This window comes from Oncorhynchus keta, chromosome 7 (genome assembly GCF_023373465.1).
Source record: "Oncorhynchus keta strain PuntledgeMale-10-30-2019 chromosome 7, Oket_V2, whole genome shotgun sequence".
In the NCBI taxonomy this organism is placed as follows: domain Eukaryota; kingdom Metazoa; phylum Chordata; class Actinopteri; order Salmoniformes; family Salmonidae; genus Oncorhynchus; species Oncorhynchus keta.
Genome location: NC_068427.1, coordinates 56,203,743 through 56,219,950, shown reverse-complemented (window position 1 = coordinate 56,219,950; position 16,208 = coordinate 56,203,743). Strand labels below are relative to the sequence as shown.

The 16,208-nt window shown below is 42.1% G+C and overlaps 1 protein-coding gene across 1 annotated transcript in view; it reads left to right on the top strand.

Annotated features, from left to right (window-relative positions):
- The first annotated feature begins 2,782 nt into the window (after window positions 1-2,782).
- pfkla (phosphofructokinase, liver a) overlaps window positions 2,783-16,208 on the top strand; it is a 72,049-nt gene continuing 58,623 nt past the window's right edge. The window contains 3 exon segments of the mRNA XM_052523299.1: window positions 2,783-3,032; window positions 8,722-8,795; window positions 13,937-14,014. Coding sequence (XP_052379259.1) covers window positions 2,954-3,032; window positions 8,722-8,795; window positions 13,937-14,014 — 231 coding nt within the window. The 5' untranslated portion in view covers window positions 2,783-2,953.

Sequence of the window (16,208 nt, the reverse complement as noted above, 5' to 3'; positions counted from 1 at the left end):
GCCTACAAACCTGACTCAGTTACACCAGCTCTGTCAGGAGGAATGGGACAAAATTCACCCAACTTATTGTGGGAAGCTTGTGGAAGGCTACCCGAAACGTTTGACCCAAGTTAAACAATTTAAAGGCAATGCTACCAAATACTAATTGAGTCTATGTAAACTTCTGACCCACTGGGAATGTGATGAAAGAAATAAAAGCTGAAATAAATCATTCTCTCTACTATTATTCTGACATTTCACATTCTTAAAATAAAATGAGGATCCTAACTGACCTAAAACAGGGAAGTTTTACTCAGATTAAATGTCAAGACTGTTGCAGATAGATAACAGGCATCGGAGGCTTTGTAATGCAGTTCATCACGGAACAGAGCATAAACCTTGAGACGTTCCAACTTAACTTGCATCACATTCTGCCACCACAGTGTTCATAGCAGTGGTTATCAACTGTACCTCAGAAATGGAACGACAATCACAGAAAATAGATGTTGTGGTGGCGAGAGGTACATGGGTGATTTTACTGTAGAAGAATTGATGGGGTGGTGATTCAGAATAATTAATGGGGTGGTGATTCAGAATAATTAATGGGGTGGTGATTCAGAATAATTAATGGGGTGGTGATTCAGAATAATTAATGGGGTGGTGATTCAGAATAATTAATGGGGTGGTGATTCAGAATAATTAATGGGGTGGTGATTCAGAATAATTAGAATGGTGTTCATGGGAGGACACCATGGAAGATGGTGGGTTTTGAGTTTGAGTTCATTTTTAATTTTTACAGGGACAGTGCACATTAATCAACGTTTCAGTAAAAGTGCCGGTTTTTGCCAGCCGGCTAATTTTCAACCGCAGTCCCTGGGCAGGTTATTAATGTAGGGTTAGATGGTAGGGTATTTAAATAGTGGAGTAGGGTGGGGGGTTGTAGTGTAGGGTTAGATGGTAGGGTATTTAAATAGTGGAGTAGGGTAGGGGGGTTTTAGTGTAGGGTTAGATGGTAGGGTATTTAAATAGTGGAGTAGGGTGGGGGGTTGTAGTGTAGGGTTAGATGGTAGGGTATTTAAATAGTGGAGTAGGGTAGGGGGGTTTTAGTGTAGGGTTAGATGGTAGGAGTATTTAAATAGTGGAGTAGGGTGGGGGGTGTAGGGTTAGATGGTAGGGTTAGATGGTAGGGTTAGATTTAAATAGTGGAGTAGGGTGAGGGGTTTTAGTGTAGGGTTAGATGGTAGGGTATTTTAATAGTGGAGTAGAGGGTGAGGGGGTTTTAGTGTAGGGTTAGATGGTAGGGTATTTAAATAGTGGAGTAGGGTGGGGGGTTTTAGTGTAGGGTTAGATGGTAGGGTATTTAAATAGTGGAGTAGGGTGAGGGGTTTAGTGTAGGGTTAGATGGTAGGGTATTTAAATAGTGGAGTAGGGGGGGGGGGTTTTAGTGTAGGGTTAGATGGTAGGGTATTTAAATAGTGGAGTAGGGTGGGGGGTTTTAGTGTAGGGTTAGATGGTAGGGTATTTAAATAGTGGAGTAGGGTGGGGGGTTTTAGTGTAGGGTTAGATGGTAGGGTATTTAAATAGTGGAGTAGGGTGAGGGTTTTCGTGTAGGGTTAGATGGTAGGGTATTTAAATAGTGGAGTAGGGTGGGGGGTTTTAGTGTAGGGTTAGATGGTAGGGTATTTAAATAGTGGAGTAGGGTGGGGGGTTTAGTGTAGGGTTAGATGGTAGAGTATTTAAATAGTGGAGTAGGGTCAGGGGTTTAGTGTAGGGTTAGATGGTAGGGTATTTAAATAGTGGAGTAGGGTAGGGGGGTTTTAGTGTAGGGTTAGATGGTAGGGTATTTAAATAGTGGAGTAGGGTGGGTGTTTTAGTGTAGGGTTAGATGGTAGGGTATTTAAATAGTGGAGTAGGGTGGGGGGTTTTAGTGTAGGGTTAGATGGTAGGGTATTTAAATAGTGGAGTAGGGTGGGGGTTTTAGTAGGGTAGATGGGTTAGAGGGTGGGGGTTTTGGTAGGTTAGATGGTAGGGTATTTAAATAGTGGAGTAGGGTGGGGGGGGTGTAGGGGGGGTTTTAGTGTAGGGTTAGATGGTAGGGTATTTATTTAAATAGTGGAGTAGGGTGAGGGGTTTAGTGTAGGGTTAGATGGTAGGGTATTTAAATAGTTAGGGTGGGGGTTTAAGGGTTAGTGGTAGGGTATTTAAATAGTGGAGTGGGTGGGGGTTTTAGTGTAGGGTTAGATGGTAGGGTATTTAAATAGTGGAGTAGGGTGGGGGGTTTTAGTGTAGGGTTAGATGGTAGGGTATTTAAATAGTGGAGTAGGGTGGGGGGTTTTAGTGTAGGGTTAGATGGTAGGGTATTTAAATAGAGTGGAGTAGGGTGGGGGGTTTTAGGGTTAGATGGTAGGGGTTAGATGGTTAGAGGGTATTTAAATAGTGGAGTAGGGTGGGGGTTTTAGTGTAGGGTTAGATGGTAGGGTATTTAAATAGTGGAGTAGGGTGGGGGTTTTAGTGTAGGGTTAGATGGTAGGGTATTTAAATAGTGGAGTAGGGTGGGGGGTTTAGTGTAGGGTTAGATGGTAGGGTATTTAAATAGTGGAGTAGGGTGGGGGGTTTTAGTGTAGGGTTAAATGGTAGGGTATTTGTTGATTTATTCATGTTAATTTTCAAGCAACGTGGAAGGGTGTTATACTCCAGTCTAGTGAGTGGCGGTAATGCAACATTTGTTGAATGCCAACCACCGTTAAACCTCATCGAAGAAGAAGGAGGAGGAGGCTTTCAGAAAGACGACCACACCTTCCCAAATTGTGCAATCTTGTTGGGGCGGAGTCGTTTCAATAAACGGTCAGCCAACACAAGGAAAGTCACCCACACTAGTTGCTGCATGAGCTCGTAACTTGTATTTTAACGAGAAGAGTTAATATTCGACAGAATTTCTCCAGTCGAGGTTGATCCGTATTCCACCGCTGCCAACATGTCGGATTTAGAGAGACTGAAGATGACCGGCGCCGGGAAAGCTATCGCCTTGTTGACAAGTGGCGGAGATGCACAAGGTACGGGATGATTAGGGGAAGGGACAAACATCTGTCCAGCTATTTATCAACTAGGGCTCCGTTGTGTTAGTTGCATAATCCCTACAGGTCGTCGGTCATATGTTAACTGCTAGTTATTTTACTTTGATCATGATTTTAAACTACTTTTATTTTACGCGAGTTGTTGACATGGGGTTTTGACAGCTAAAAGGAAAGAACGAGGGCTTGACATTGTTATCCAATAAATGTGTTTTCGTGCATTTTGACAGATATGACTTGTTCCACTTATAATGTTGTATAAATCGTAATCTTCTGGTTGTGTGTCTTCGTGCGTAGATCGTTTGAATATAATCAGTTTGCAAAATGTTTGTGGAAGTTTGTGCTTAAACTGAAGGTGCGCTTGATTTAGTTTTTCTGTACGCCGGGATGGCGGATTTCGTGTTTACAACCAATATAAAGCTGTGAAAAGTGTCAACTCTGGCAACATTTCGCACCGGGCCAACTAGACAAGCGCATCCCCAATAGCGCATCTACGTGTGTGTGTATTGGGCCATACGTGCAGGATATCAGGTAGACGAGAGGAGGAGCCATTCATTGCATTACCTTTGCATGCTTGATCAGGGACCGTTAAGGTTACAGACTCCGCCTACTAAACAGTGGAGGACCATCCTACTCAGTGAATTTAATACAGAGAGTGAAAAATGACAGTAGCGAGGCTATATACAGTAGAGAGGCTATATACAGTAGAGGCTATATACAGTAGAGGCTATATACAGTAGAGGCTATATACAGTAGAGGCTATATACAGTAGGGGCTATATACAGTAGGGGCTATATACAGTAGGGGCTATATACAGTAGGGGCTATATACAGTAGGGGCTATATACAGTAGCGAGGCTATATACAGTAGCGAGGCTATATACAGTAGCGAGGCTATATACAGTTGGGGGGGCTATATACAGTTGGGGGGGGCTATATACAGACACCGGTTATTCGGGCTGATTGAGGTAGTATATACATGTAGATATGGTTAAAGTGACTATGCATATATGATGAACAGAGAGTAGCAGTAGCGTAAAAGAGGAGTTGGGGGGTGGTGGGACACAATGCAGATAGTCTGAGTAGCCATTTGATTACCTGTTCTTGAGTCTTCTGGTTTGGGGTTAAAAACTGTTGAGAAGCCTTTTTGTCCTAGACTTGGCAGTCCGGTACCACTTGCCATGCGGTAGTAGAGAGAACAGTCTATGACTGGGGTGGCTGGGGTCTTTGACAATTATTAGGGCCTTCCTCTGACACCGCCTGGTATAGAGGTCCTGGAAGCTTGGCCCCAGTGATGTACTGGGCCGTATGCACTACCCTCTGTAGTGCTTTGCGGTCGGAGGCTGAGCAATTGCCGTACCAGGCAGTGATGCAACCAGTCAGGATGCTCTCGATGTTGCAGCTGTAGAACCTTTTGAGGATCTGAGGACCCATGCCAAATCTTTTTAGTCTCCTGAGGGGGAATAGGTTTTGTCGTGCCCTCTTCACTACTGTCTTGGTGTGTTTGGACCATGATAGTTTGTTGGTGATGTGGACACCAAGGAACCTGAAGCTCTCAACCTGCCGCACTACAGCCTCGTCGATGAGAATGGGGGTGTGCTTGGTCCTCATTTCCTGTAGTTTACAATAATCTCCTTAGTCTTGGTTTCATTGAGGGAGAGGATGTTATTCTGGCACCACCCTGCCAGGTCTCTGACTTTCTCCCTATAGGATGTCTTGTTGATGTCGGTGATCAGGCCTATCAAATCAAATGTTTTTAGTCACGTACACATGGTTAGCAGATATATATATATATATATATATCTTAATGAGTGATGGTATAGAACGGCATAGGCAAGATGCAGTGGATGTTATAGAGTACAATATATACATATGAGATGAGTAATGTAGGGTATGTAAACAAGATGCAGTGGATGTTATAGAGTACAGTATATACATATGAGATGAGTAATGTAGGGTATGTAAACAAGATGCAGTAGATGGTATAGAGTACAGTATATACATATGAGATGAATAATGTAGGGTATGGAAACATTATATAAAGAAGTGGCGTTGGATAAAGTGGCTAGTGACTCATTTATTACATCAATTTGTCCATTATTAAAGTGTCTGGAGTTGAGTCAGTATGTTGGCAGCAGCCACTCAATGTTAGTGGTGGCTGTTTAACAGTCTGATGGCCTTGAGATAGAAGCTATTTTTCAGTCTCTCGGTCCCAGCTTTGATGCACCTGTACTGATCTCGCCTTCTGGATGATAGCGGGGGCGGCAGGGTAGCCTAGTGGTTAGAGCATTGGATTAATAAACAAAAGGTTGCAAGTTCGAATCCCCGAGCTGACAAGGTACAAATCTGTCATTCTGCCCCTGAACAAGGCAGTTAACCCACTATTCCTAGGCCTGACTTGCCTAATTAAATGAAGGTTATATATATATATATATATTTATTTATTTATTTATTTATTTTTTATTATTATTATTTTTTTATAAATAGCGGGGTGAACAGGCAGTGTCTCGGGTGGTTGTTGTCCTTGATGATCTTTTTGGCCTTTCTGTGACGGGTAGGTGTCCTGGAGGGCAGGTAGTTTGCCCCGGTGATGCATTGTGCAGACCTCAATACCCTCTGGAGAGCCTTAAGGTTGTGGGCAGTTGCAGTACCAGGCTGTGATACAGCCTGACAGGATGCTCTCGACTGTGCATCTGTAAAAGTTTGTGAGTATGTTGGGTGACAAGCTGCTGCTGTGCCTTCTTCACAACGCTGTCTGGGTGGGTGGATCATTTCAGTTTGTCCGTGATGTGTACGCTGAGAAACGTAAGTTTCTACCCTCTCCACTACTGTCCCGTCGATGTGGATAGGGGGGTGCTCCCTCTGTTGTTTCCTGAAGTCCACGATCATCTCCTTTGTTTTGTTGACGTTGAGTGTGAGGTTATTTTCCTGACACCACACTCCGAGGGCCCTCACCTCCTCCTTGCAGGCTGTCTCGTCGTTGTTGGTAATCAAGCCTACCACTGTAGTGTCTTCTGCAAACTTGATGATTGAGATGGAGGCGCGTATGGCCATGCAGTCGTGGATGAACAGGGAGTACAGGAGAGGGCTCAGAACTCACCCTTGTGGGGCCCCAGTGTTGAGGATCAGCGGGGTGGAGATGTTGTTACCTACCCTCACCACCTGGGGGCTGCCCGTCAGGAAGTCCAGGACCCAGTTGCACAGGGCGGGGTCAAGACCCAGGGTCTCGAGCTTGATGACGAGTTTGGAGGGTACTATGGTGTTAAATGCTGAGCTGTAGTCGATGAACCACATTCTTACATAGGTATTCCTCTTGTCCAGATGGGTTAGTGCAGTGTGCAGTGTGATGGCGATTGCGTCGTCTGTGGACCTATTGGGGCGGTAAGCAAATTGGAGTGGGTCTAGGGTGTCAGGTAGGGTGGAGGTGACATGGTCCTTGACTAGTCTCTCAAAGCACTTCATGATGACTGAGGTGAGTGCTACGGGGCGGCAGTCATTTAGCTCATTTACCATAGCTTTCTTGGGAACAGGAACAATGGTGGCCCTCTTGAAGGAACAGCAGACTGGGATAAGGATTGATTGAATATGTCCGTAAACACACCAGCCAGCTGGTCTGCGCATGTTCTGAGGATGCGGCTAGGGATGCCGTCTGGGCCTGCAGCCTTGCGAGGTTTGACACTTTTAAATGTTTTGCTCATGTCGGCTGCAGTGAAGGAGAGCCCACAGGTTTTGTAGCGGGCCGTGTCAGTGGTACTGTATTGTCCTCAAAGCGAGCAAAGAAGTTGTTTAGTCTGTCCGTATGCAAGACATCCCAGCAGGGCAGAATGTGATTTTCTTGATTTTCTTTTCCTCATTTTGTCTGTCATAGTTGAAGTGTACCTATGATGAAAATTACAGGCCTCTCTCATCTTTTTAAGTGGGAGAACTTGCACAATTGGTGGCTGACTAAATACTTTTTTGCCCCACTGTACACAGTAATTATTACAAATTCCGGAGGACATCCTTCAACCTATCAGATTTCTTGCAGCATGAACTGCCATGTTGTCCACCCAATCAAAAGATCACATAATTAATCTAAACTAAAAGTGGTCATTCAGTTCATATAATACATCAATAAAATCTATTTAGTCTCAAATAAATAATGAAACATGTTCAATTTAGTTTAAATAATGCAAAAACACAGTGTTGGAGAAGAAAGTAAAAGGGCAATATGTGCCAAGTAAGAAAGCTAACGTTTAAGTTCCTTGCTCAGAACATGAGAACATATGAAAGCTGGTGGTTCCTTTTAACATAAGTCTTCAATATTCCCAGGTAAGAAGTTTTTAGGTTGTTGTTATTATAAGACTGTTTCTCTCTATACCATTTGTATTTCATTAACCTTTGACTATTGGATGTCCTTATAGTCACTTTAGTGTTGCCAGTGTAACAGTATAGCTTTCGGGGGTTTTAGGCCCGAATGATTTTGTCTCACCTCCGAGTATTCTGCCCTGCTGGGATGGTGTAAAACAAACTAGGCTACACTGCAATAATCCAAACATGAGCCCCGGACTGCCCTGCCTTTTTAATCCTAAAACCAGCAGTTCTGTAAACGGTGGGACTTTAGGAAGCAGTCAATGGTTTCCCAGAGTCATTTTTGATTCATACAAATAAATTATATTATTTATTATATTACACAGTAAGCCAGATGTACAAATTGAGTTATTGACCTCACAGTAAGCCAGATGTAATTGAGTTATTGACCTCACAGTAAGCCAGATGTAATTGAGTTATTGACCTCACAGTAAGCCAGATGTAAGGTGAGTTATTGACCTCACAGTAAGCCAGATGTAATTGAGTTATTGTTCCACCATTGTAAGCCAGATGTAATTCAGATTTATTGACCTTACAGTAAGCCAGATGTAATTGAGTTATTGACCTCACAGTAAGCCAGATGTTATTGACCTCACAGTAAGCCAGATGTAATTCAGAGTTATTGACCTCACAGTAAGCCAGATGTAATTCAGAGTTATTGACCTCACAGTAAGCCAGATGTAATTAGAGTTATTGACCTCACTGTAAGCCAGATGTAATTCAGAGTTATTGACCTCACAGTAAGCCAGATGTAATTCAGAGTTATTGACCTCACAGTAAGCCAGATGTAATTCAGAGTTATTGACCTCACAGTAAGCCAGATGTAATTCAGAGTTATTGACCTCTCAGTAAGCCAGATGTAATTCAGAGTTATTGACCTCACAGTAAGCCAGATGTAATTCAGAGTTATTGACCTCACAGTAAGCCAGATGTAATTCAGAGTTATTGACCTCTCAGTAAGCCAGATGTAATTCAGAGTTATTGACCTCACAGTAAGCCAGATGTAATTGAGTTATTGACCTCACAGTCAGCCAGATTCCAGTAACTTACATTTCAACTCAAAAGCTGCACTGACAGATAATGTAATCGTAAATATGAATTTGTTCTTAACTGACTTGCGTAGTTAAATAAAAGGTTAATGCAATATTTTTTTAAATGACGAGTATAGACATTTTTTATGAGCATGGCCTCATTACTTGCCCAACGCTCTGACCACTAGGCTACCTGCCACCTTGATATTAAACAATATATGATCAAAGAAATCTATAATATGACAGATGTATTTTTTATTGCAGTTTGTAATCTGACCCTCTGATATCCAGGAATGAATGCAGCTGTCCGCGCTGTGACCCGGATGGGGATATTTGTTGGAGCCAAGATGTACCTCGTCTATGAGGTACTATTATCCATGCACCATCTATTCTACCGCACACCAGTTTTAAAACACATCGTTCATTACCCTGTATCCTACAGTTAGTTAGCCTGTATCCTACAGTTAGTTAGCCTGTATCCTACAGTTAGTTAGCCTGTATCCTACAGTTAGTTAGCCTGTATCTTACAGTTAGTTAGCCTGTATCTTACAGTTAGTTAGCCTGTATCCTACAGTTAGTTAGCCTGTATCCTACAGTTAGTTAGCCTGTATCCTACAGTTAGTTAGCCTGTATCCTACAGTTAGTTAGCCTGTATCCTACAGTTAGTTAGCCTGTATCCTACAGTTAGTTAGCCTGTGTCTTACAGTTAGTTAGCCTGTATCCTAGTTAGTTAGTTAGCCAGTTAGTTAGCCTGTGTCCTACAGTTAGTTAGTTAGTTAGCCTGTGTCCTACAGTTAGTTAGCCTGTGTCCTACAGTTAGTTAGCCTGTGTCCTACAGTTAGTTAGCCTGTGTCCTACAGTTAGTTAGCCTGTGTCCTACAGTTAGTTAGCCTGTAGTTCCTGTCCTACACAGTTAGTTAGCCTGTGTCCTACAGTTAGTTAGTTAGCCTGTGTCCTACAGTTAGTTAGTTAGCCTGTGTCCTACAGTTAGTTAGTTAGCCTGTGTCCTACAGTTAGTTAGTTAGCCTGTGTCCTACAGTTACAGTTAGTTAGCCTGTGTCCTACAGTTAGTTAGTTAGCCTGTGTCCTACAGTTAGTTAGCCTGTATCCTACAGTTAGTTAGCCTGTGTCCTACAGTTAGTTAGCCTGTGTCCTACAGCCTGTATCTTACAGTTAGTTAGCCTGTATCCTACAGTAGCCTAGTTAGCCTGTATCTTACAGTTAGTTAGCCTGTATCTTACAGTTAGTTAGCCTGTGTCTTACAGTTAGTTAGTTAGCCTGTGTCTTACTGTTAGTCTTACAGTTAGTTAGCCTACAGTTGTACAGTTAGTTAGCCTGTATCTTACAGTTAGTTAGCCTGTATCTTAGTTAGCCTGTGTCTTACAGTTAGTTAGCCTGTATCTTACAGTTAGTTAGCCTGTATCTTACAGTTAGTTAGCCTGTATCTTACAGTTAGTTAGCCTGTATCTTACAGTTAGTTAGCCTGTATCTTACAGTTAGTTAGCCTGTAGTTCCTACAGTTAGTTAGCCCTGTTATGTATCTACAGTTAGTTAGCCTGTATCTTACAGTTAGTTAGCCTGTATCTTACAGTTAGTTAGCCTGTATCTTACAGTTAGTTAGCCTGTGTCCTACTGTATCTTACAGTTGTATCTTACAGTTAGTTAGCCTGTATCTTACAGTTAGTTAGTCTTACAGTTAGTTAGCCTGTGTCTTACAGTTAGTTAGCCTGTATCCTTACAGTTAGTTAGCCTGTATCTTACAGTTAGTTAGCCTGTATCTTACAGTTAGTTAGCCTGTGTATCTTCAGTTAGTTAGCCTGTATCTTACAGTTAGTCTTTTAGTTAGCCTGTATCTTACAGTTAGCCTGTGTCAGTTAGTTAGCCAGTATCTTACAGTTAGTTAGCCTGTGTCCTACAGTTAGTTAGTTAGCCTGTGTCCTACAGTTAGCCTGTGTCTTACAGTTAGTTAGCCTGTGTCCTACAGTTAGTTAGCCTGTGTCCTACAGTTAGTTAGCCTGTGTCCTACAGTTAGTTAGCCTGTGTCCTACAGTTAGTTAGCCTGTGTCCTACAGTTAGTTAGTTAGCCAGTTAGTTAGTTAGCCTGTGTCCTACAGTTAGTTAGCCTGTGTCCTACAGTTAGTTAGCCTGTGTCCTACAGTTAGTTAGTTAGCCTGTGTCCTACAGTTAGTAGTTAGTTAGCCTGTGTCCTACAGTTAGTTAGCCTGTGTCCTACAGTTAGTTAGCCTGTGTCCTACAGTTAGTTAGCCTGTATCTTACAGTTAGTTAGCCTGTATCTTACAGTTAGTTAGCCTGTATCTTACAGTTAGTTAGCCTGTATCTTACAGTTAGTTAGCCTGTATCTTACAGTTAGTTAGCCTGTATCTTACAGTTAGCCTGTGTCTTACAGTTAGTTAGCCTGTATCTTACAGTTAGTTAGCCTGTATCTTACAGTTAGTTAGCCTGTATCTTACAGTTAGTTAGCCTGTATCTTACAGTTAGTTAGCCTGTATCTTACAGTTAGTTAGCCTGTATCTTACAGTTAGTTAGCCTGTATCTTACAGTTAGTTAGCCTGTATCTTACAGTTAGTTAGCCTGTATCTTACAGTTAGTTAGCCTGTATCTTACAGTTAGTTAGCCTGTATCTTACAGTTAGTTAGCCTGTATCTTACAGTTAGTTAGCCTGTATCCTACAGTTAGTTAGCCTGCCTGTTAGCCTGTATCCTACAGTTAGTTAGCCTGCCTGTGTTCCTACAGTTAGTTAGCCTGTATCTTACAGTTAGTTAGCCTGTATCTACAGTTACAGTTAGTTAGCCTGTATCCTACAGTTAGTTAGCCTGTATCTTACAGTTAGCCTGTATCCTACAGTTAGTTAGCCTGTATCTTACAGTTAGTTAGCCTGTATCCTACAGTTAGTTAGCCTGTATCCTACAGTTAGTTGGCCTGTATCCTACAGTTAGTTAGCCTGTGTCTTACAGTTAGTTAGCCTGTATCCTACAGTTAGTTAGCCTGTATCCTACAGCAGTTAGTTAGCCTGTATCCTACAGTTAGTTAGCCTGTATCCTACAGTTAGTTAGCCTGTATCTACAGTTAGTTAGCCAGTTAGTTAGCCTGTATCCTACAGTTAGTTAGCCTGTATCCTACAGTTAGTTAGCCTGTAGTTAGCCTGTGTCTTACAGTTAGTTAGCCTGTATCCTACAGTTAGTTAGCCTGTATCTTCCTAGTTAGCCTGTATCTTACAGTTAGCCTGTATCCTACAGTTAGTTAGCCTGTATCTTACAGCTAGTTAGCCTGTATCTTCCTAGTTAGTTAGTTACAGCTAGTTAGCCTGTATCCTACAGTTAGTTAGCCTGTATCCTAGCCTGTATCCTACAGTTAGTTAGCCTGTATCCTACAGTTAGTTAGCCTGTATCCTACAGTTAGTTAGCCTGTATCTCCTACAGTTAGTTAGCCTAAATCTTACAGTTAGTTAGCCTAAATCCTTACAGTTAGTTAGCCTAAATCTTACAGTTAGTTAGCCTCCTACAGTTAGTTAGCCTGTGTCCTACAGTTAGTTAGCCTGTGTCCTACAGTTAGTTAGCCTGTGTCCTACAGTTAGTTAGCCTGTGTCCTACAGTTAGTTAGCCTGTGTCCTACAGTTAGTTAGCCTGTGTCCTACAGTTAGTTAGCCTGTGTCCTACAGTTAGTTAGCCTGTGTCCTACAGTTAGTTAGCCTGTGTCCTACAGTTAGTTAGCCTGTGTCCTACAGTTAGTTAGCCTGTGTCCTACAGTTAGTTAGCCTGTGTCCTACAGTTAGTTAGCCTGTGTCCTACAGTTAGTTAGCCTGTGTCCTACAGTTAGTTAGCCTGTGTCTTACAGTTAGCCTGTGTTAGTTAGCCTGTGTCCTACAGTTAGTTAGCCTGTGTCCTACAGTTAGTTAGCCTGTGTCCTACAGTGAGTTAGCCTGTGTCCTACAGTTAGTTAGCCTGTGTCCTACAGTTAGTTAGCCTGTGTCCTACAGTTAGTTAGCCTGTGTCCTACAGTTAGTTAGCCTGTGTCTTACAGTTAGCCTGTGTCTTACAGTTAGTTAGCCTGTATCTTACTGTGTCCTACAGTTAGTCAGCCTGTATCTTACAGTTAGTTAGCCTGTGTCTTACAGTTAGTTAGCCTGTGTCCTACAGTTAGTTAGCCTGTGTCTTACAGTTAGTTAGCCTGTATCTTACAGTTAGTTAGCCTGTATCCTACAGTTAGTTAGCCTGTATCCTACAGTTAGTTAGCCTGTCCTACAGTTAGTTAGCCTGTGTCCAGTTAGTTAGCTGTGTCCTACAGTTATCTTACAGTTAGTTAGCCTGTATCTTACAGTTAGCCTGTGTCCTACAGTTAGTTAGCCTGTGTCCTGTTAGCCTGTGTTACAGTTAGTTAGCCTGTGTCTTACAGTTAGTTAGCCTGTATCTTACAGTTAGTTAGCCTGTGTCTTACAGTTAGTTAGCCTGTATCTTACAGTTAGTTAGCCTGTATCTTACAGTTATGTTAGTTAGTCAGCCTGTATCTTAGTTAGTTAGTTAGCCTGTGTCTTACAGTTAGTTAGCCTTACAGTTAGTTAGCCTGTATCTTACAGTTAGCCTGTGTCAGTTACAGTTAGCCTGTATCTTACAGTTAGTTAGCCTGTATCCTACAGTTAGTTAGCCTGTATCCTACAGTTAGTTAGCCTGTATCCTACAGTTAGTTACATTACATTACATTTAAGTCATTTAGCAGACGCTCTTATCCAAGCCTGTATCTTACAGTTAGTTAGCCTGTATCCTACAGTTAGTTAGCCTGTATCCTACAGTTAGTTAGCCTGTATCTTACAGTTAGTTAGCCTGTATCCTACAGTTAGTTAGCCTGTATCTTACAGTTAGTTAGCCTGTATCTTACAGTTAGTTAGCCTGTATCTTACAGTTAGTTAGCCTGTATCCTACAGTTAGTTAGCCTGTGTCCTACAGTTAGTTAGCCTGTGTCCTACAGTTAGTTAGCCTGTGTCCTACAGTTAGTTAGCCTGTGTCCTACAGTTAGTTAGCCTGTGTCCTACAGTTAGTTAGCCTGTGTCCTACAGTTAGTTAGCCTGTGTCCTACAGTTAGTTAGCCTGTATCCTACAGTTAGTTAGCCTGTATCTTACAGTTAGTTAGCCTGTATCTACAGTTAGTTAGCCTGTTAGTTAGCCTGTATCTTACAGTTAGTTAGCCTGTATCTACAGTTACATCTACAGTTAGTTAGCCTGTATCCTACAGTTAGTTAGCCTGTATCCTACAGTTAGTTAGCCTGTATCTTACAGTTAGCCTGTATCCTACAGTTAGTTAGCCTGTATCCTACAGTTAGTTAGCCTGTATCCTACAGTTAGTTAGCCTGTATCCTACAGTTAGTTAGCCTGTATCCTACAGTTAGTTAGCCTGTATCTTACAGTTAGTTAGCCTGTATCTTAGGATGTTCTCCATCATGACCAGTATTGATCTGATTGATTGAACGATGTGATTGATATTTTCCTCTCAGGGCTACCAGGGTCTGGTGGATGGAGGGGACAACATCAAGCTGGCCCACTGGCAGAGTGTCACCAACATCATACAGCAGGTAAGTGACCTAGCTACTCTGAAAGAGAGGCATAAACTCTACTGGTGTCAGGAATCATGATCAGAGCCGTTTTACATGGGATGGTCAAAAGACCGGGACCAGAAATCGGCTCTGGCATTTCTACCACACTGGACCCTTTTCTTCCTTGAGGCCCCCATTTTTCGCCAGATCATTAGAATTGTGCTAAAATAAACAATATCCAATAGGAAAAAATAATAATTCCGGCCCAACTGGCATTGTCTGAAATGCCAGATTTTTTGAATCTTTGAAAATGTAACCTTTATTTAACCATGCAGTTTATTAGGCTACAGATTAAATAACTGATGAACTTCACAGGGTGGTGATAGAGCACAGTGATGAGCTTGATGAACTTCACAGGGTGGTGATAGAGCACAGTGATGGGCTTAATGAACTTCACAGGGTGGTGATAGAGCACGGTGATGGGCTTGATGAACTTCACAGGGTGGTGATAGAGCACAGTGATGGGCTTAATGAACTTCACAGGGTGGTGATAGAGCACAGTGATGGGCTTGATGAACTTCACAGGGTGGTGATAGAGCACAGTGATGGGCTTGATGAACTTCACAGGGTGGTGATAGAGCACAGTGATGGGCTTGATGAACTTCACAGGGTGGTGATAGAGCACAGTGATGAGCTTGATGAACTTCACAGGGTGGTGATAGTGCACGGTGATGAGCTTGATGCTCCTTTCCAATAAATATTGAGGGTCTTATAGTGGTGACATGATGAAATGTACACTGGGTACCAGTACTGAGTCGTTGTGCAGGGGTACCAGGTAGTTGAGGTAGATATGTACACATACACTGAGTGTACAAAACATTAGGAACACCTTCCTAATATTGAGTTGCAACCCCTTTTGCACTCAGAAGAGATAGTCAATGCACATAGTCCAGGTTGCTATTGGTTAAATCTAATGTATTTGTCACGTGCTGAATACGACAGGTGTTTGGTATTTTATTAGGATCCCTATTAGCTGTTGCAAAAGCAGCAGCTACTCTTCCTGGGTTCCACACAAAACATGAAACATAATACAGAATGACATAATACAGAACATTAACAGACAAGAACAGAACTACATGAATTTAATGAATAAAATAAGGCACAGGTAGCCTACATATCAACAATACATACAAACTGTCTGGGTCCAACATGGGAGAGGTGTTGCTTTATCTGTTTTTTGAAACAAGGTTTGCTGTTTATTTGAGAAATATGACATGGAACGTAGTACGGGCTCGATATAATACTGTACGCTTTCTTGAATTTGTTCAGGATTTGGGGACTGTGGGAAGGGGGAGGGTAAAATTAAGTGATGCAGTCAGCCTCAACTCTTAGCCAAGAGAGACTGGCATGCATAGTATTTATATCAGCCCTCTGATTACAATGAATAGCAAGACGTGTCGCTCTGTTCTGGGCCAGCTGCAGCTTAACTAGGTCTTTCCCTGCAGCACTGGACCACATGACTGGACAATAATCAAGAGAAGATAAAACTAGAGCAGGACTTGCTTTGTGGAGTGTGGTGTCAAAAAAGCAGAGCATCTCTTCATTACGGCCAGACCTCTCTCCATCTTTACAACCATGAACTCTATATGGTTTGACCATGACAGTTAACAATCTAAGGTAACGCCAAGTAATTTAGTCTCCTCAACTTGTTCAATAGCCACACCATTCATTACTAGATTCAGCTGAAGACGAAAACTTAGGGAATGATTTGTACCAAATACAATGCTCTTAGTTTTAGAGATGTTCAGGACCAGTTTATTACTGACCACCCATTCCAAAACAGACTGCAACTCTTTAAGGGTTTCAGTGACTTCATTAGTTGTGGTTGCTGATGTGTATATGGTTGAATCATCAACATACATGGACACACATGCTTTGTTTAATGCCAGTGACAGGTCATTGGTAAAAATAGAAAAGAGTAGAGGGCCTAGAGAGCTGCCCTGCGGTACACCACACTTTACATGTTATATATTAGAGAAGCTTCCATTAAAGAAAAACCCTTTGAGTTCTATCTGATAGATGGCTCACTATATGGCAGAGGTTGAAAAGCCATAACACATACTTTACGTTTTCAATTTCTTTCAACCAATCATCAGTTATTTGTGTCAGTGCAGCACATATTGAGTGCCCTTATCTATAAGCATGCTGAAAGTATGAAAGTACACTTGTTTAC